The 22947-nt window shown below is 42.7% G+C and overlaps 1 protein-coding gene across 1 annotated transcript; it reads left to right on the forward strand.

Moving 5' to 3' along the window:
• Positions 1–461: 461 nt before the first annotated feature.
• On the forward strand, positions 462–22179 carry LOC310996012 (sodium channel regulatory subunit beta-4-like). Its single transcript, XM_083985261.1, has 5 exons — positions 462–1142; positions 14087–14250; positions 14360–14579; positions 14779–14908; positions 15559–22179. The coding sequence occupies exons 1-5, from the start codon at positions 1049–1051 to the stop codon at positions 15650–15652; spliced, it is 702 nt and encodes a 233-aa protein (XP_083841387.1). The 5' UTR covers positions 462–1048; the 3' UTR covers positions 15653–22179.
• Positions 22180–22947: the final 768 nt, after the last annotated feature.

Below are 22947 nucleotides of genomic sequence, written 5' to 3' on the forward strand. Positions count from 1 at the left end.
TTAGTAAAAGCATAAAATGACAGAAGCAAGAGAGTGGAGACACGACTAAAGGATCCAGTAAAGACAGGGGATTGTGGTATGGATGAAGCAGCCTGTGTCCGACTCTGAGACCCTCTTGAGGAAGGCTGACTCAGCTTTACTATGCTGGGTGCATATGTGTTTGTGCGTGCATGTGGCAGCAGTTATCAACCCCCCCCTCTCCTCCCCTCCCCTCCATCTCCATTCCACTCTATCTCCTCCTCTCTCTCTCACTCTCCTCACCTCTCTGCAGTACCTCTCTCGCTCATTCCTTCCTTTGCCAGCTGGGGAGACACGCGCTTTCTGCTTTTCTGTGTGGCTGCTGGCCGTGCTCCAGCATCCCCCGTGTGCCTCTCGTGTGCTCTCCTCCCCCCCCCCCCACCCTTCCAGCCTATGTCTCCCCCTGAGGGGTTTGCTGGCCAGCCTGCTTCTCTGGCTGTTGCTGCTGCGGCTGCTGCTGCTGCTGCTGGAGCAGTGGAGCTGTCTGACACTACGCCGCTACGCCGCTACTGCTCTGCCTCGCTTCTCCCGTCTGCCTTTCGCCTCACACTCTGCTTTGCTGGATAATCACCAAAGGCAGCGACAGAGGACAGGAAGGGAGGGAGGCAGAAAGACAGAGAGCCCGCGCTCTTCATTCAGCTGCTGCATTCTTCTGTCTTCTGTCTGTCCTTTTCTCCGGTTTTCTGGGCTGTCAGAGTGCAGTGCGGGGAACAACTGAACAGGAGAGGGCTCCCTGAAGGAATCTATCCTCTCTTTGCACTTCCTCCCTCTGTTCATTCCTGGGACAGAGTGCAGAAGAGAAGAGGGAGGGACTGGGAGCGGGACTTCAGACTCCTGCCTTCATCTGCACGGCTCAGTGTCCCACCTTGCTCCAGAGACACATGAGACAACCACACAGAGACACAGGCATATTCACATAGACAAGACACAAGCTCAAGCTGACCAGACCAGACTAGCAGACAGACTGACAAAGACACACATTATATAAATACAGAGAGACAGACAGACAGACAGACAGACAGGGGGTGTCATGGCGTCAGTGGACAGCGCCGGTTCGAGTGTCTCTGGACGGCTGAGATCAGGGGATCTACTACATGCTGGTCTGGCAGTTACACTGCTGCTCGGTGAGTTATACTTCTCTCTATACCTTTAGCTGCCCTGTCATTCCTCATTCTTCCACTATAGTATATGTCCACATTACACCAGAGCGTTGCACTTCTATGCCTCTGTTAAATGTTTAAATGCCAGCTTGTGGTTGGGTGAATCCCTCTAATTGTCGTTGCATTTAAACTAGTTTCACCTTCCTTTTTTGATCCTTTAATTTCAATGTTTTTTAAATGTCCATTTAGGTGGGTGGCTCATTGCTGTCATAGTAAATCCATTCCTTTATTTATTTATTTTTATTTTTATTATTGCTCCATACAAACATCTGCTGTTCTCTGCTTCAGCTCTCCTGTCTCATCATTGGCTTTCCACACCTGGAGGCTAAAATGTGTGGTGATGTCACAGCTGATGTTTACTTGTTGCTGTACTGAGGGCATCAAGGTCAAAAACATCCAAGCCATGGCTGATCTGAACTTGGACATATTAGATGTGGTTGCTGTTTACTGGTGCTGGATTTCTTTTCATAGACCTGGTGCCACTTTCAAAGGGAAGATGATGAATAAAAGGAGGGAGAATAAAATGCAGAAAAACTTTTTTTTCTATAGCAGATAAAAACACATTTGTTATAGCTACATTCTGTTCAAGTGTGTGTGTGCGTACTGTGTGGTGGTACTATGTGACGTAGTGGTGCAGTGGTGATCTGTGCTTTTGCTCATACACTCCCTGATTTTCTTTTATTTCTTTTTTTTGTAGTGCCCAATAGTGCCCCCACATCACAACATTGCCTCCTTGAGCCCAGTTGTGTCAAATCTCTGCACAGTTCACAGTAGAGCTTTATGGCACAAAAACAAGATCAACAGGAATATGTTAAGAACCACAATTCAGTGCTTACTGTAGGTGAACTACATCAATAATGATATTTCAGAGATGGTATCTGTTTATTTTTTTTTACTGAATTCAGCTTTTTAAATTGTTCACTGGCACATTTATAACAGTTACCAGTAAAATGCATTGCTTGTGCAGTCCAGTCATGACATTACTAAACAAGTTATGCTCCACATCAGAGCAAATGAATTTAGTTGGTTAAAAGTCATTAGTATAGCACTTCAGTCAAGGGGAAGTCTAAATAACAGTTCTCTGAGCCTTTTCAGGAGTAAGCAGCATTTGTCACAATGGCCTCTGGTAAGACCAGTCTGGATGCAGCTTATCCCACACTAAATGCTTGTACAACTGTCATATGAAGAAAAATCTGCTTGCTTTTTAAGGATTTAACATTAATGATGAGCACATTAAATAAGACAAATGTTTACAATAAAATATTTATTCAGCGAGGGTGGAAAAACACACAGAATGTAGGTATCAGGCCATACACAAATTAAAGTGCAAAATCCAACACCATCATGTCATTGTCTGTGCCATTTCACTGGTAATATGTTGACATAATGATTCCTTAAGGATTGGTAAAACCACTGGGCTTAAATGTCAGTAGCACTTATCTTGAAATGTCAGTTAATGAAATGCCAAACGCATGAGGCATCATTTTAAAACTATGAGACAAGAAGCTTTTCAATTGATTGTGCTCTTAGATTGGCTGCAGAGTGTGATTTTAGACTACACTGACCTCAGATTACAAGCAGTAGGAGGAGGTCTATGAAAGAAAACTATTAGAGACTAGACTACTGAAGTGCATCATATCCTAATGTAAAACACAACTCGAACTCTTACCAAAGCTTCTTACTACAATTCCTCACTTGAATTAGGCACCATACCATTTAGCCAAATGTCATACTTAATAAAATATTGATAAATCCCAATTACTGATCCACAGCAGGCCCACTTAGATGATACAATGTAACCCATACAAAGGGTCAGTTTTATGATGGTAGTTATCTGGAGCAGGTCAGTCTCTACATTGGTCCATGTTACAGATTTTAAAAGGATTTATCCATAAAATTTTTGTGTTTTCATTATTATTATTTGGTTTTGGTGATAGTACAGTTGTCATCTGTCTTTTTACCTGTGTTGTTTCCTACTTCTAGTTTCTGGGATAGTTGAAATTAGAAGGTTGGGTTTTGTTGTTACTATTTCTTTTTACAATAATTATATGATTATTATTTGTGTTCATTATTGTTACTGTTATTTTCTGATCATTTTATACTGTTATTTATTTTTCAATAGCAAAGTAAGTCGATAAAATAACCATTCTATATTTGTAGTTATGTGGTTTGTTAGTTTACTAACATGTTTACTATGTCTTGCTGTGATGAGGAATTTCTGTTGCCATTCAAGACCTCTAGTTTATCCCTGCTGTGGCCCTCTCCAGTAATACAGTGCATAACATCATTCTCTATTCTTCATATCCTATTCTGCAATGTCCTATATTCTATTTTGGACAGCATACGGTTATTTATTTGAATCTGCACATTACACATCTGTTGACATTTCATGCCTGCATGGAAATGCACGACTGTGTCTCTTCTTGACTTATTTTCTTAGACTTGTATAATCTTTGCCAGAAACACTGCAACAATCTCTCTCAACAGACTGTTTGGCAACAGAAATGAAGCCAGGGAAAACATGTGTGAAACAAAGGCCCATTTGAAGATAGACATGAAATGAAAGGGAAACAAACAGGAAATCTGAGAATATTCATACTGAAAGTTCTGCCTTTTAAAGTACTTGACAAAAAAAATAATAATTTCAGTCATCTACAGCTGACTCAAATATGTACGTGAAACATGACAGTAACATGCCTCATACAAAGACCATGATAATGACCTTGGAACTACATTATTCACCCTCAAAAGTATCACTCCCTATTTGTTTATGTAGTAATGCCACTGATGTTACAAACCCTCATTATAGCATATCCTCCTCAGAAAACAAAGATATAAAAATCCCAAAAGATCTGAGATATGCAAACAGAACTGTCATTTTAACGCTGACGTACAACTATTATAATCTTTTCCTCTTTTACTGGTCTCTATATGGTATCATATGTTAGTATAATAGATTATGCAGCAGAGAATAAACAACAAACAGCCGATTGCGTAGGAGCTGTGGTACAACAAGCAATAGACCATATTTGCACAGCAGCCATATCCCTCTGATATCAGTCTCAGGGTGGGAGGCTCAAATTCTGTCACTTAAGGGACAATGTTTCGTACAGCTGTGTACCAGGTTGTGTCTCATACAAACATCTGGAATCTCACAGATCGTTGTCATTTCAGCACTCCCCAATCAATCAGCAACTGAAAAGACAATGGATACCCTGTATGATGGCTCATTTTTCTGCTATGCTTTTGGTCTGACAGTAGTAGTACTGCTGTCCTCAGCTTTGCCTGGGATCAAAACCAAACTGTCAGTAATAGGCTACATCACTGGCCGACTGTCATTCGATATTATCTCGCAACCTGAACCTTATTTGTCATCTGACAACTTGAGTAATACTGACATTTATGTTAATTGCGAACTTTACATTTGCGGGTATAATATTACTTTACAGTGATTCCACTGAGGGCTGCACTCATCTTTAACAATGTGGCTGAAAGATTCAATTGCATTCAATCTGCCCATTTTATCAATGTGGTCAAATGAAAGTGGTAAATAAGTTAGATTTCTCAATCAAAGACATTAAGATGGTTTGAGGAGGCTGCCCACCCTCACAGTGATGGGGAGGAGGAGGAAAATGTCCACTGTGTGAATGTAGTCTATGAGGCAAACAGATGCAGAGCAGGTTCAGGTTATAACTCAACAGATAGCAGTAACACTTGGTCAGTAGCTGGCATGTAGATGTGGTCATCATAATACAGTATGTTGTTACTTGTTTGTGTGGCGATCACATTATGTAAGTGGGTGCCCGCATGTGTATGCGCGGTGACGTAAACGCGACCCCACCCTCTCCGCCAACACCCACGGCTCTGTTGATTGAGTTACTTGGCCGCCGTTATAATTCTTTGCCCTGCTGTCACTCATTCACCTTGGAAAGGACATCTCACCACCTCTCCCAATCTATCCCTCTGTTCTTCCCTAGTGACTCCCCCCCCCTCATTTCCTACACACTCTATAACACCTGCTCCCCCATTCATCTCTCTTCAATTCTCCTCCTCCCTTCTCCCCTCCACCTTTCCCATCACCTCTCTCTCTCTCTCTCTCTCCCTTTCTTCTCTCATAGAGGTAATAGTGTCCTCGTCAGTTCTCTATGGGTTCAACTCAGAAATACATTAACCCTTCAATCTCTGGCCTACTTAAAGAAAAAAAAGAAACACCTCACCTTGACAGTCAGCCAAGGACACACACACACACACACACACACACACACACACACACACACACACACACACACACACACACACACACACACACACACACACACACAGAGAGAGAGTCAGTTGCCTTTCCTCCCATCAGTGATTCAGATATTGATGTTTCCCAAATGGGACAAAGATAAATTTGATAGTGGAGCTAAAAATATCAAACATTCCAGCCTATCCCTCATGTTGGACACACAAACATACACACACGCACACATTTAAAGACATCCGTGCATAGTTGCATACATTACTAGCATTAACACGTAACTGGAGGACGTGAATCTGTGGGTTTTGTCAGGACAAACTGTAGGGAAAGAAGACAGTGGAGAAGAGGAAGAGGGATAGTAGAGAGAAGAGGTGTGTAACGAGGGAGGTGTGACATCTATTTCTAGACATGGGTGTGTGTGTGTGTGTGTGTGTGTGTGTGTGTGCGGGGGGGTCTCAGATATGTAAAAGATCATCATGCACTTGGTTGGTAACCTTTTTCACTAGGATTGACAGAGGGCAAACGATTCATTACTGCACTTTGCTCAGAGTTTAAAAGGTGCTTAGGGATTCCAGAGAGCAGCCAGCTACAGGAAACATCTCCACCATCTGAGCCGACACTGAATCAAACACTGTCCCCTAAACTTAAAATAAATAAATAAATACATACACACAAACATGCACAGTGGCTCCTCACTGTTAAGCTTGCGCTCCAAAAAGGAAAGTTGGACTTGTGATTTAGACAGACCCGTCGAGGGATGTTTATTAGTAACACAAATGTGGGGGGGTTAGTGGGGGAGGCCAGGCTCCGTGTGGCCTGGAGCGGTGTGGTCCGAGGGCAGGCAGGGCTGGGCACGGCAGCAGGGAAGCAGGGCAGAGGTACAGGTACACATGCACGGTCAACGACGAACTGGCGAGGAACACCATGAAGGAACCGGCTCATATCCTGCAGACAGGGGAGGAGGGGTGATGAGCCTGATGCAGTGCAGGTGTAGTCGCTGGAGGAGACACACCCATGCCAAGCCCACACAGACAAACACAGACACAGAGGGGAGGGGGGAACAGAGGGAGAGCCTACATATCCTAACAGTACCCCCCCCTCAACGGGAGCCTCCTGGCGACCCTCCAGGCTTGTCAGGATGCTCCCGATGGTACGCCGCCACCATATCAGGATCCAGGATGAAAGACCGAGGCACCCAGAGGCGTTCCTCCGGCCCATACCCCTCCCAATCGACAAGGTACTGCAGGCCGCGTCCTCTTCGCCGCACATCCACCAGGCGCCGGACAGTGAAAGCCGGGTGGTCATCAATGACCCGGGGGGGTGGAGGGGGATCGGAAGGCGGGCACAACTGGCTGGAAGAAACTGGTTTAACTTGTGAAACATGGAACGTGGGATGAATCTTCATGTTTCCCGGTAATTTAAGTCGGACTGCAGTGGGATTAATGACTTTTTTGACAGCAAAGGGACCAATGTATCGAGGGGAAAGCTTACGTGACTCGGTGAGTAGGGAGATGTTCCTGGTGGACAGCCAGACCTTCTGTCCGGGCTGGTAGGGAGGGGCTGGGTTCCGATGCCTGTTGGCCGATGATTGGGTGGCTTCCTGGGTTCTTTCTAGGGCACGGCGGGTGTCCTGCCAAGTCCTCCTACAGTGCGTGATGAAGGCCTGGACAGAGGGTACCGTCAAATCAGATCCATGGGAGGTCAGGAGAGGCGGCTGGTATCCCAGGGAGGCTTCAAATGGCGAGAGGCCCGTGGACGAACTGGTGAGTGTGTTGTAGGCATATTCGACCCATACCAACTGTGATGACCATGTTGTGGGATCCTTTTCTGTGACGCAGCGCAGGGAGGACTCCAGCACCTGGTTAGTTCTCTCAGCTTGACCGTTTGACTGTGGATGATAACCAGAAGACAAACTGACACCAACTCCCAAGGATCGACAAAAGGCTCGCCATACCTGGGAGATAAACTGGGGTCCGCGATCAGACACGACGTCCAGGGGAATTCCGTGGATCCTAACAACATGGTCCAGTAATAACTGGGCGGTCTCCATAGCTGTGGGAAGTTTGGGCAGGGGAACAAAGTGTGCAGCCTTTGAAAAGCGGTCAACAACTGTAAAAATGGTGGTGTTACCTTGGGAAGGTGGTAATCCGGTGACAAAGTCAAGTGCTATATGAGACCACGGTCTATGTGGAATTGGCAGTGGACGAAGGAGCCCGGCTGGAGCTTGGTGGGAGGCTTTACTCCGGGCGCAGGTGGGGCATGCAGCTACATACTCCCGAGTATCCTTCTCCATTGTAGGCCACCAGAAATATCTCCTCAACAGGGACAGGGTACGGTTGGCACCGGGATGGCATGCAAACTTTGAGACATGCGCCCATTGGAGGACCTGGGAACGGACAGAATCAGGGACAAATAAGCGATTAGGTGGACCATTACCTGGGTCAGGTTGGCGTCCCTGTGCATCCTTGACAGTCTTTTCGATTCCCCAGGTCAAAGTAGCAATCACCCGTCCCAGAGGGAGAATAGTCTCTGGGGTGTCAGTGGCATCGACGGGGGAAAATAGGCACGAGAGAGCGTCCGGCTTTACGTTCCGTGAACCTGGACGGTATGTGAGGGTGAAGTTAAAGCGGCTGAAGAACATCGCCCACCGGGCTTGACGGGAGTTGAGACGTTTGGCAGACTGGATGTACGCCAAGTTTTTATGATCGGTCCAGACCACAAAAGGTTTCTCTGTCCCCTCCAGCCAGTGCCTCCACTCTTCTAATGCTAGCTTGACTGCCAGTAGCTCTCGATCGCCCACATCGTAGTTCCGCTCTGCAGGTGACAAACGGCGGGAAAAAAAAGCACAGGGGTGCAGACAATTAAGTGGACCAACATGCTGAGACAGTACTGCCCCTACGCCCGTGTCCGAGGCATCTACCTCCAGGACAAACTGTTTACTGGTGTCTGGTTGAATTAACACAGGTGCTGTGGAAAACAGTAACTTTAACTGGTTAAAAGCTTGATCTGCCTCCGCAGACCAGCTGAACTGCACCTTGGTGGATGTGAGCTTGGTGAGTGGTGAAGCAACCTTACTATAATTCCGAATGAAACGTCGGTAGAAGTTTGCAAATCCAAGGAAACGTTGCAGCTCCTTCCGAGACTTTGGAACCGGCCACTCTTTCACTGCGCGAATCTTCCCTGGGTCTGCCTGCATTTTCCCCTGCTGAATGACATAACCCAGAAAGTTCACCGTCTCCACTCCAAACTCACATTTCTCGGCCTTCACATATAACTTGTTCTCCAGAAGTCTGACCAGCACCTGGCGGACATGGGAAATGTGTTCCTCAGGGTTCTTAGAAAAAATGAGAATATCATCCAAATACACAAAGACAAAGTGGTTCAAAAAATCCCGCAACACATCATTGATCAGGGCCTGAAAAACAGCCGGGGCATTTGTCAAACCAAAAGGCATTACCAAATACTCAAAGTGTCCCAAAGGCGTATTGAAGGCCGTCTTCCACTCGTCCCCGCTCCTGATCCGTACCAGGTGATACGCATTCCGGAGATCCAATTTGGTGAAGATTTGTGCACCCTGTAGGAGCTCAAAAGCAGAGTTGATTAAAGGGAGTGGATATTTGTTTTTCACCGTGATGTTGTTTAGGCCCCGAAAATCAATACAGGGTCTCAATGTCCCATCCTTTTTTCCCACAAAGAAAAATCCAGCCCCTAATGGTGATGATGACGGCCGAATGATCCCAGCAGCTACGGACTCGGTGATATACCTCTCCATGGCCTCCCTCTCTGGTCGGGTTAGGTTGTAAAGACGGCTGGAGGGAAGCGGAGCCCCAAGAAGCAAATTAATGGCGCAATCGTAAGGCCGGTGGGGGGGTAGTGACAGGGCCTTGCTTCTGCTGAATACTTCCCGGAGGTCCCGATACTCGAGAGGAACCTTACTCAAATCTGGAGGGTCGGGAGGGGGGGCTGGAGTGAGAACTAGGGGAGACAAGGCAGACTGCAAACAAACTGAGAGACAATGATCACTCCAACCAAGTATCTTATTTAGAGACCAGTCAATATGAGGGTTATGTAATCTTAACCAAGGATAACCAAGAACCAGGGGATTCTCAGGTGAAGAGATAATATGAAATGAAATCTGTTCACAGTGATTACCAGATAACACGAGAGTTAGGGGAGAAATCTTATGCGTAATCTGGGTGAACACTTTACCATTTAAAGCCAGAGCTGGTATAGGCCCTTCCAGCAGCTCCTTGTCACATCCCAGCTGATCCACCAGTTCCTCATCCAGGAAATTATCTTCTGCACCTGAATCAATGAGAGCTTGTAGGGGGAACACAGTGTTTCTGACATGCAATTTAGCTGGGACTGATAACCGAGTCACTTGAGGGGAGGTTTTAGTCACATGCGCGCTCGTCAGGACTCCCGCTTTCACTGACGAGCGCTCTCTTTTGGCCTGCTAGGACAGGTACTAACAAAATGGCCAGATCCACCACAGTACAGACACTCACCAGCACGCATCCTGCGGAGGCGCTCTTCTGGATTCAGCCTGGCACGGCCGAGTTGCATGGGTTCGTCCTCCGCAGGACGGGCTGGCGGGTGGTCCATCTGTGTGTCGACCCTCACGGCTTGCTGGGGAACAGGACGAGAGGGAAGGTTGGGGCGAGGATTCCTCGGCGTCCTCTCCCGCTGCCTCTCCCGCAATCGTTGGTCTATTTTGATGGCAAGAGAAACAAAAGAGGGCAAATCATCCGGGACATCCCGGGCTGCTAACTCATCCTTTAATTGTTCATTCAAACCCTTCAGAAACACTGCTTTCAGAGCAGAGTCATTCCATTGCGCATCCGATGCTAGAGTCCAAAAATCCACAGAGTAATCTGCCACAGAACGAATCCCCTGCCGTATGTTCATCAGTCTGTTGGAAGCATTTCCGCTGTAGTTAGGATGATCAAAAACTCTCTTGAAGTGTCTTGAAAACTCAGAGAATGACATCTCAGAAAAATCTACCGTGGCACTCACTGCCTCTGCCCATGCCAAAGCCCGGCCCCGCAGCAATCCAATCAAAAAATTTATCTTCGCCACATCAAAAGAAAAAGACACTGGCCGCTGCTGAAAAACTAGACCACACTGTAGCAAAAAACCCCGACACTTGTCTAGATCACCAAAGAAAGGGTCCGGATCACTCACGTGAGACTCCCGTCGTGGCGTAGACTGAGACTCTGTCCCGATTCCTGCCTGCGGCTGAACTGAGGCTTGCACCGAGGAGGCGAGAGCTGTAACCTGGCGAGACATCTCTGCAACGTGGGAGGTTAGGGCTTGATTGCTCTCAAACAAGGCTCTGAGCATCTGATCATGTTGCCCAATCAGAGTGCCTTGGTTGGTCAGCGCCTGACGAACCGGGTCTGTCGAGTCCATTGTGGCCAGTTCGTACTGTTAAGCTTGCGCTCCAAAAAGGAAAGTTGGACTTGTGATTTAGACAGACCCGTCGAGGGATGTTTATTAGTAACACAAATGTGGGGGGGTTAGTGGGGGAGGCCAGGCTCCGTGTGGCCTGGAGCGGTGTGGTCCGAGGGCAGGCAGGGCTGGGCACGGCAGCAGGGAAGCAGGGCAGAGGTACAGGTACACATGCACGGTCAACGACGAACTGGCGAGGAACACCATGAAGGAACCGGCTCATATCCTGCAGACAGGGGAGGAGGGGTGATGAGCCTGATGCAGTGCAGGTGTAGTCGCTGGAGGAGACACACCCATGCCAAGCCCACACAGACAAACACAGACACAGAGGGGAGGGGGGAACAGAGGGAGAGCCTACATATCCTAACACTCACATCCGCCAACTTCTTATTTAGCATTGTAGCATCCCAGGGGAACTAGTTCTGAGAGCAAGAGAGACAGAAAGATTGAGTAGAAGTAGAGAGAAAGAGCAAAAGTGCCCAGTGCTGCAAGAAAAAAAAAGGATAACATCCCATTAGAAGAGAGCAAAGCAAGAAACAGAAAAGAACAAGCAGAACCCAAGTGGCCTCAGTTGCTACTAAAAGCAGGGGAGACAAATAGATGACAAGAGGAGAGGTAAAAATATCAGATTTTAGAAGACAAGAGGAAAGGCTGAGATTGAGGAGAAAGAGTCCAGCCAAACACACTGATACTCCTTAATGTGCTTTTAATAGAGCATTCAAAGATTGATCTCTGAAATGCCACATCAATTTCATATTTACTAGAAAATACCAAGTAAGGTATGAGTGAGGATGAGGGTTACCATAAATAGATTTTTGAGGCTGTATGCACAGATGTTTTTCTTATACTTAACTGAGTTATCAGTGATTTATAAATCAATGCTTAATTTTTGCTCCAACACACTGGTTCCTAGGTTAAGTTCACATCTCACAACCATCACTGAAAATGTTTTACTTGTACTGTATATACACTTCAATGGGACTCCACTGTATACAAATAATTAATATCCACAGTTGCACTTGGCAATTAGCCTATTGTAACAATACAAAATAAGCTGAGAATGATAGTTAATCCTATTTTAAAGTGAGTGACCCGACCTGATTGGCGTGTCTGGAGCGTTTTTTCCCACCCAGCATGCAACAGTTAACAGTGACTTCACCCCAAAATTACCAGACAGATTCCACTGATTGAGCGTTTTGCTCACACTTGTCTTCACACGCAGGTGGTGTGAAATTCTCATATCGTTGTTAAGTCCTTTAGAAACACATAGGCATGCCTGTCCTCTAATGCTGTTTGCACCATGTCCAAGTGCAATGTGATCCTGAGCAGGTCAGTGTGGAGGAGAGCATTTATAAATAGGCCCCAAGTGTGTGAGAGACACCGATCTGGGAATTACACCAGCTGGCATTGCAAAACCAACATAACCTACCCAGCAAGACCCAAATACCAAAACACAGCAGCTACAAGCTCTCTCTCCTGTAGATGTTAAAGGTTTCATAATAATAATAATAATAAAAAATATATATATCATTGTTTTTAATTGGGAACGTTTTTCTATTTGACGGTGTAAGGGTAACTGGGCTTTAAGATAGACCAGTCACTACTGGCTTGTCAGTCACTGCAAGTCAGTCAGCTGGTCAGTCGGTCAGTTACGCAAGTGTTACACACAGTCTGGTTATCTCTTGCCTGTTGTGCATACAGGAGCAGTTGATGCACTGATATAAACGACTTATAAGATATAAATGGGAATTTACCGGGGTGTGAAATCAAGTCAAAAGACCAGTTGAGGGGAGGTGCTCATGTTTCTTGTGGTATTCACATTTCTTGTTGGTGACTTATGAGTTATTGAATGTTGTAAATACTTATAATGTTTATAGGGATTTGGTATCACATTTGTATCGTATAATATTTTAGAGGCTAAAGTCCCTCCCAAAATCCAGTGACATTGTCTCCTCAGCAACTGGTTCTCCATTTTTTCCCTCAGCTTGACTCAATCGCTGCATTGTTTAATTACTCTGGCACTGTTCAAAAAAGACATGCCAGGGTACTGGGAGGTCAACTATTCAAATAAAACTACTGTGTGGTTCTGAATGAGCGGCTAGCCTTCCTAAAATGAGGTCATTTTGCACAGAACAGCCATTCTGATGTACGACAGTCAGAGCTGGTAAACAACCTGTTCCTGATTTTAATGAGTGTCAGTTTGCAGCAGCAGAACGACTATGAAGCAAGTTTGAAAAAGTGATATACATACCACTTTAATAAGATATTTGTGATTTTATTAAAGTCCATGCACACTGTTTCTGTGACCATAATGACGTTCAGCTTCTATGTGATGTTGCAACTCCAAAAAAGAAAACAGATTTGTGTTACATACCAAGGGAGTCTGGAGTCTGAGTGCAGCCATTTAGTAATAGGAGACGCTCAGATACCACAAAATTTTGACAGGGTCAATGTGTACAGCATAATAATATTTCATAATAATTTTTCTGTTTTCAAAATTAGCAGATGCATTTGTATTTTTTTTACCTCCTATGAAGAGTATTACAAATTGGTATTAAATACATTTTTGTTTACTTGTCTATTATGCAATGAGGTCCCATAAGCCTGAGGCTACTTTTCCAGTTTTGGACCATACTGTTCTTGCTTCGGAGGAGACTCTAGTCTCCAAAGACTTCCTTTCAAAATCCTGAAAAACACTGACAGGAACAAAAAGCCTCTTGTTAAACTCGCCAAACAGTTAATGGCAAGTTACCCAGATTTCTGTGTCTCTAAACAGACAAAAATCTGGATATGATGGCTTCATCATCAGTGAGTCATACACTGAGTTTAAGTTTCCTCAACAAATTCAAAAATTAAAGTCACTGAGGAAATCGAAAAGACTTATAACAGCATCTCTTATTTAGTCGATATCATAACTCATAAAACAAAAATGTAGTGGAGGGAAGAGTCATTCCATGAGCTGCACTTCAAATAACATGAGCATCTTTTACAGCAACTCAAGCTGGACAATAGCCCAGAGTCCCAGGATAAAAAAAAAAAAACATTTATCTTTTGTCATTTTTCTCCTAAAATGGCATAGCCCGAACTATAATTGCTAACTTCTGTGCGGAGCTTATTGTTTTTGGTCTTTGTTGTGCTATACTTGCTCTTTATAATGTTTTTTTTGTGCTGCCCTATTTATGTTCTTCACTGTTTACTTTCCACCTTGATTCAGGTGTGTGGAGTGTTGGTGGGCTGGAGGTGTCAACGGGTAAAGTGTCTTCGATTGAAGCAATGAATGGCTCCACAGTTCTACTGCCCTGCACCTATTCCTCCTGTATTGGCATCAGAAACCTCTACTTCAACTGGCACTATAATGATAATGGAACCATGCAAAAGGTACAGTGCACACGCGCACATACCCCCATAAATGCACAAACACACATATGTAACAAACAACATAGATTTGCTTTGGATACATTTTAGAATATCTATGTACTGTGTGCAGTTATGTGAAGCAGAGATCCCTATGGAGGGTGTGGAGCCCAGGGTCTTTGTGTACCACGAACGTGTGGAGTTTGTCGGCTCCTCAAAGAGCAACAACATCTCCATCCTGCTGTGGAACATCACCTTTGAAGATCAAGGAGAGTACATATGTTTCGCCAGGAACCCAAAGGAGAAGAACCGCAACCATAGTGCTATTTTCACTCTTATAGTGGTGGACCAAAGTATGTAATAAACACATGCATCTGCTTAAACTACACAGAAATACAACTTCAAATGATAATTCTCATGTGTAGGATCTTGGGCCGACACAGAAACTAACTGTTCTTACACTTGTTAACCATTTTTTCTGCATTGTTTTCATCATTTCCCTCTCCCTGACTTTGTCCACCTCAACATCTTTCCCTCTCCTACTCTTTTCAGTGAAGGAGGTTGACACCACTTTGACAACCATCATTGTCTCAGTGGTGGGTGGAGTCATTGGCTTAGTTATCTTCATCATGGTGGTAAAGGCCTTGGTCATTCACTTCCTGCTGAAGGATAATGAGAAGAAGTAAGTATATTACTGACCATAGCCATAAGGACAGTAATAGGTTTGTTACCAAATATATTCCTGTCAATACTTCCTACCTGCCGGGCTCAGGAATATTTGCTCTTTTTTGAGTTCAAATGCTGTGATAATTTTCCTTGGCTGTGTCTAAAAATGTTAAAAACTGTTTACACTGAATGACTAAAATAGCACCTTTCACATATTGTTACAGCATCGGTTCCCTTCATGTATTCATGTATTTCCCCCAGAAACTTTATGCCTTGAGCTCTAACTTTCTGGCAAAGTGAAGGTGAATTCAGACAGCAGACTGCTAAGCTGTGGAAACTCACAATGAGAGACAGATCAGTGAGGAGTGCAAAATGAATCTTGTGTAATGTGACTAAAAACAGAGTCATTCAACCATATTAATTTAATAATGTCCACTAAGATTGTATTTGGATTGAAATGCAAAAAAAAAAAAAAAAAGTCTGGAGTGCAGTTTCATGGCCATTTCTAAATTAATATTGTGTCTTAATTGGGTTGTGTTGAAACAATTGTCCATGTTGAAGATGGGCTGCTATGTATAAACTATATTAATACGGAACCCTTATCACTCTTTAGTTCCTTCTGCTATAGATGTCAATCTTGATCTCTGGTTTCTCTGTGCCCTGCAGTAAAGAGTGCCTGGTGAGCTCCTCAGGGAATGACAACACAGAAAATGGACTTTCAGGAGCCAAAGCGGACAACAAAGGGACACCAAAGGCATGAGCGAAATGCAAAGTATGTCTGTATGTTTGTATATATGTTAGACAAATGTACACGCTCAGAGAAAATGCTGTTAACAGTGGACTGTTTTATCTTACTAGTGGCTGACTAATACAACATGTACATGTCTCTTTTAAATCATGCTTGAGATTTGGGAAGTGTGAAATGTGCACAGGCCTGGATCACTCCCTCACTTACATGTCAACCCATTTGTTACAGTATAAAGCCTCCGTTATCAAAATCTGCTTTTCATCAAACTCAAACCCACACTTACTCTACAGATCAGCCTCATGTATTATACGTATGTGTACTTACATTCTGTACATATATGTATAAATAGATAGTATATTCTGGAAGTGTGTGTTTAATTTGTAATGTATGTGGCTGGTGTAATCCATCCATACATCCATTTGTATACTGCTTAGCCGTAAAGGGTCACAGGGGGTGCTGGAGCCAGCTGACATTGGGCATGGGCGGGGTAGGCCTACATCCTGGACGGGGCTGGTGTAATCCAAAGCTCCACTTCAAACTTGGACCCAAACAATTCCTACCAGTGAGAACACGCACACTTTGATATCACAGTGAATTGCCATAATCTACAGTAGAAACTGCCATGGTGTCAACTGGTGAACAGCACAAAACTGCTGCAATCCTTTTTTTTTTCTAACCCTCACATGACTGAGAAATGAAGACTTATAAATATATATATACTCTACTTGCTCACTATTCTTGTGAGTAATTTACAAAACTGCTGTTTTTTTTTTAGCAGTCTTTCAAGCTACTTTTTCCCGATCATGTTGTCCATTGACCTTGATCCCTGGCATGCCAGCCTGAACTTTAACTTCATCTTGTTTACTGCTGGGTCCGGGTTTGACACTGTCAGGATGTGCTTAGTCCAACTATGACAACGGATTTTGGTCAACTACTAACTGGCTAGAGCTAACAACTGGGCTGCTTTCTTAGGTGACTGAAAGGATCCAGGTCTGCACAGGTTTTTATTGTTTTGCTTTAGATGAAACACAGGTGCCTGTTCTGCTTCTGCTCCCTCTGCTGGTGGGAGGATAAAAACACAGAAAATTTATTTAAAAAAAATACTACCAACCCTCACCCTTATCAAAGACAATCCCCATATTACCCAGCTCCCTCTAGAAAGGAATGAACTTAATCATGCTGCTTCTAACTAATAACCAATGCATTTTTAGCATGTGCCGCATTTTATATAATGTCATATAAGTATATGTTGTCAAGTACCACAGTACAGGAACATTTATGTGTGTCTCTGTTTGGCCCCATTTAACCCGTCACATCAACGTCAACTGACTAAAGCTCTGTCAGTGCCCAATAGGCACCTCCCAACACTGCTACAACTTTTTTTTTACCCCTTTAACCAGGTCAGGGTGATTGAAAGGTGACTCCTCTATTAAATGTAATGGCCTGCAGGTGTTTGAGGGAAAGGAAGAGTGAAAGACATTTTACACCGATTAAACTGGAAGAACTTTCTAGTTTCCCTTAATTGGAATCATACAACTGAAAAACTCTGCTAGAGAAATTTATGAAGTTAATACTTTGTTCAATGGCACATTAATAGGACATCCTACAGTATAAGTGAGGAGAGCAACGCATGTATGCAGTTCTTCAGATAGCAATTCAATCTTACATTTTCACACTTTCTAACTGGCTCCAATAACCGAAAACACTGAAACAATACAGTACACATGCAATTTTTAATTACGTTAAAGAGTACAAACATGTTCGCTAATACAGCCTCAGTAATACAGGTACTAGCACATCATTGGGACAGACCACTGCAAAAGAATGTAAAGACTCTGTCAGGGAATACATGTTAAATAGTGTCCAAAAAGTATATTTTGATTTATTACAAAGATAATATCCAATGTGTTGATGTTATTCTAAAACGAATGTCTAAATAACCCAATAGGCCAGTTGGTAATTTTTGCCAACTGTCTTGGTCTGTACAACTCTACAACCAGCTGATACATTCAGTGTTTCACTCAGTTCCGAGTTCAGATTAACAACAACTACCTGCTGTGACCATATCTAAAAGTGTTTAAGATTATAAGATGTTTGTTGTGAATTTCTAAATAGTATCAGTGTCTTAGCACTACAAAAGGAACCATTCAAGAGTAGATAAAAACACACACACACACACACACACACACACACACACACAAATGTGTACGCATATATAAGCATGTTTAAGAACACAAAAAGTCAACAACAAGATCTTTATAATGTCACCTCTGCAATGATAAGTCAACAGGGATGAACTCAGTGCTATGACGCCCGTTGGAAATAGACTGCGTGACTCTCAGTGTGAGCGGTCACTTCTTTGAGGTTGGCACACATGACCTGCCACACCCGTATACATAGCTTAAATAGCTATGACAGCTGAGAGCTACTCACAAACATATACGCACACACATACGCCTACACGTGAAACTCACATACTAAGAGCCACTTTGATAGAGTAGTACAATGGCCTTGCAGACAAACAATACAGCACTTTACCACTGTTCAGAGTGGCTGCACAAAACAGGAAAAGGTGGGAAAGATTTCACAGTCATCGTTCTTTTATAATATATTACGAGGGTAAACAGAAACCAACATTTTCACATTGTGTTTGTCATGTTCGACTGAGCACCTGACAACGGCATTGTGTCAAAATGGTTTTTAGCATTGTCTGACTACATGTCTCACTGGAACAGAGCTCTATGGCAAGATTTTATCTTATTTTTTTAAATGTTCACTTCTGTCAGCCTGCTGCTCTCTAATATTGGAGTGCATTTCCCTTCTTGCTTTCAATGGAAGCAATATGACAGACATCAGATTATGCAATAAACTGTTATAAGGCACTTTGGATGTGTCTGGACTGGCGCTGATGGCAACTCTGTCTGTCCAAGGCACTGTTCCTTGTACGGTTGTACGTATCTACACTGTACTAAAACTAATGTATCTCAGTTGGACTAATGTATCGACATTAGGTTCATATATCTACATTAGACAGATTTAACAGCACTGGATCAATATATATTAGATCCCATTTACACTTGGCATAAAATTCCCTTAGCAGATGGACGATACATCAAGAGGAGAGCTTCACACTACATTATAAGACACCTCTGATTCCCTTGCATTGAATGTGGACTCTCACTCTATAGTCAATTTCTGATAACACACATACTGTATATACATCCTTGTGTGGAAAAAAAGAGTGTGATACAAAAACTACAAGGCTTAAGACTATTAACAAAATCAAAAAACACAAAATGGCTGTCCATGAAAATTGGTCTCAATGTAGATGTATCTATACTGGCCCATGTGCACATAGCCTAGTAGTTCCATGAAACTTAGATCAGAGTGCATTCTGATTTAGTATGTAACCATACTACATCACAGCACAGTAAATGCAGTATGCCTGCCACCTAGTGGTAAATACATAACATGAGAAATGATAATCTCAAGCAAAAACCGATGAGAGATATTCCTTGTGCAACGTTAGTGTTGATAAAGGCTATAAAGGGTTTCATAACAGAACTGACATGAAATCTGACATGAACTGCAATCTTTACTTTTGTTTGAAACCTACACAATGCCATTCAAGACAACCAATGTCCTGGGTCCTTCTTGACATTTGCCATTTAAGCTTTGGACTGAATTATGGGTGGCATTCCTGTAAAGGACTGAGATGACTTTTGGTTGCCATTAATAGTTTGGGATATAAAAATGTAAAGAGTACTGAATTGAATGCATGTCAAACAATGTCCTGAATTGGTTTGAGTACTAAGATTGTTCCTATTATACAGATAAAATAAGATGCTTAAGAAGCATGAAACAACATATTTTAAAGTGGACCATACATTGGTTTGAAATGTGACTCAATTTACTTGAATGGGAATTTTATTGCTGAGCCTAAATGGGATCTGAGGTTGATCTAGGTTCATAGAACTGAGGTAGTGACTGGTATGTGATGTACAACTGTGAGTGAAACATGTAATAGCTAATAACATTGTAACAGTAACTGTGCAATGTTAGAAGTGATGCAGTATCCTTGTTGTGTTGTAAAACTGTGAATGTTTATGGATATGGAAGGAAGCACCACACACACACACACACACACACACACACACACACACACACACACACACACACACACACACACACACACAAACACAAACACAAACGCACACATATACTTGCTTCCTCGTCTAACCAGTCACATGCAAATCCCTCTGGAGAGAGGGTATGTATGTACATCCCAAAGTCTTCCTGTAGGGAAAAGCAATACTGTGGAGTCTGTTACTGTATGTTTCTTCCTCCATACCTTAAACCCTGACATAGCATAGCAAATAAGTGGTTTCATGTAGGGATTGTGATGCATATCATGTATATTTGTTCCCATTGATTGGTCCCCCTTTTTTTTCCTGTGATCACTGCCCTGAACTGTATGTTTTCTGGAGAGAAACCCATTACCGGTAAGCCTGCCTTACAAATTAAGGAGATTCTGTCTCACCTCTGACTTGTTCTGCCAGTATGGATTTATTTCCTTGACAAAGTGAAACATGTCCATATCAAAAGGCATGTGAGGAGGGCATAAGAGTGATGTTCTGTTTTAATGAAGGCCAGGTACAGTATGTATGTGACAAATGAGATTATGTTACCTGAATTCATGGATGTTTGCAATCAAGCTCTAGATGTAGAAAAGCTCCCTTCATAACCCTTTTTCAAACCATACTGTGTTATGAAACCACCAGAAGCAATGGCCGTTTTAACTTCTATGATTTTTGTTTTCCTCTCGGTGTATTCTGACCTGCATGTCCTTCCCCATGAAATCAATAACCTGGACCACATGCGTCTTGCTGTCAGCCAGCTGCTTGCAGTGATTGTTGCAGTACTGAGTCTGTCCTGAACAGCGTTGAATGCTCCTCTGCAGTGGTGCAATACAGCACAGCAAAACAGAAGGACTGCCACCTAGTGGTGAATGACTAACACATAAGACAACACAAATAATCTTCCATCTAGCAGAAGCTGATGAGACATAGCAACATGCTTATTGCAGTCTGATTCAGCTTTTAAGGGTTGTATAATGAAAAGAAACACAGTCAGTTACTACTAATTCTACTACTGTTATTACTAAAGCTAAAACTGTCATGTAACTCATTAACTGAGTGTAAAATTCATTGCAACAGTTTTCACAGTTTCATCAATGTATGACTATAAATAGTACTGAAACTAATGCTGATCGCTTTACCTACAACCACTAGTTTATAAATATACATAATTTAATCTTTATGCCCATTTGGCATTTTATCTACATTTAATACAATGCATACGTTTACACAGACTCTATTAGGAAATGGATACATGAAACAATTTGTACAAACATGGATTCTTTAACAAATGGCTCCCAGTTGACAGCTACTATAGTGAGTTACAGAGTCTCAGAGTTAGTCACATTTTACACTGAAATAACAAAGTGTTGAGAGTTCTGACTGACCACTATGATTCCTTAGAGTTAGTATTGCTCTTACTGCCAGAGCGGCTGAAACTCATACTGCCAGTCCAAGAGTCTCATGTCTGCTGTTATGACACTATTACAATGACACACAACTCACTTTGTACACTTAGACTATTAAAACATATTGTATTACAGTCTTCAGCTGTATTAATGGCATTTCATTACTCAATTGTATATGATATTGCTGTTTACTTTCTAGCAGCTGAAACTCACACTGCCAAGCCAAGAGTCGGACGTCTGCTCTCTGCTTCCCACATTCCACACAGATCAAAAAAGATCAAACCACTGATCTATTGTTGGTTTGGTTCAGCAAACAGCTTTATTTTCACACAAGTCTGATGCAGGAGGATGATACTAGATTTAATAGGAGCAATATGTTCTTATTTTGACACAACTGTTTCCATTGTGAGGATTTTGGGCTGTGTGAAAACAAATGACTGTTAGCAATGCCAAACTAGAAGCATATGGTAACATTGTGTGTCAATATTACACCACGAGCCTAGCAAACTGCCTCCTTTAACTCTTAAAAGAGATTATCTTACAGACCAAGGCTAGCTAGCTATAAATTTGACTTATAAGCACAGGCACTGACCTCTCCACATTTTCTCACTGCAGTCCTGCATTTTGAACAGTTTCAACAATATTTTTTACACATCCAGCACCTGAAATTGTAATTATACCTTAATCCAAACAATATACACATTATATCTTAAGCTATGTAACTCCACTGATGGTACACAAATGATAGTACTTCATCGTAGTTTGAAATCTTGCAGTAAGTTCCTATATTTTGCTTTCATCATCACAGATCATTCAACACACTCACATACAAAACAAATCTGCAACCCCAGGTTTCCTGGATCAACTTTTCTCTGAATGTTCAGCTGTTTGTCTGTGTTTGTGACCATGTTGCTCATGCTCCCTTCATGACTATGCACCTCAAACTTTTGACTTGTTAAAAAAATACATACTAAAAATAAAATGTTGATTGAAATTCCCAGAATGCTGCTGAGTCTTATTGTGTCTCTTTCCAATCTTCACCCATCCATTCCAAAAGGTGATAATGATTAACGTGAATACAGTGTTCCTTCCTGAAAAGAAATCACTAAAAACTAGGTGGTTGGAAGTCGCCAACCCAGTTCAAACATCCTACTCGCTCATCACACATCAAGCCAAGAATCTCTGCGCTTGTAATTGTTTCCCTTATCTCTTCCTTTAAGGAAGCACACATGGAAAACAGCCCTCCTCAATTAACTCTAAATATCTCCTTTTAATGCCAGAGAAGAAATGACAGCTGCACACAATGAAAACAGTTTTTCTTGGAGAAAAGGCCTCTGCCCTGATAGCCTCGTCATATGTAAGAAACGAGTGGCCAAACTTCCAAAATGACTAATTTTGTGCCCCTATGGTCACATACAATGCCCCAATGTGAGGTGGCAAAAAAAAAAAAAACTAATTCCCAGATGCTTTGGAAATAGCTAATTTGTGTCTCTTTTCTGATTAACTCATTTAAAAATGAAGCCAAAACCTGCTTATTAAATTTTATCCTCTTAACTTGTCATATCCCCATCTGTTATATCATGTCACTATGTCATGCATGACAGATGGCACATGTGTAGAATCAGCTAGAATATTAGATATACTGACTTTGTATGAATGGTATAGCCTACACTCATAACACAAAAAAATGAATTACTTTTGTCTTTTCACTGTCACTAATGCCTCTGGAACTTAATGACAGGTCAAAACATCATTTACCATA

This window comes from Trachurus trachurus (genome assembly GCF_905171665.1).
Source record: "Trachurus trachurus genome assembly, chromosome: 13".
Lineage (NCBI taxonomy): Eukaryota > Metazoa > Chordata > Actinopteri > Carangiformes > Carangidae > Trachurus > Trachurus trachurus.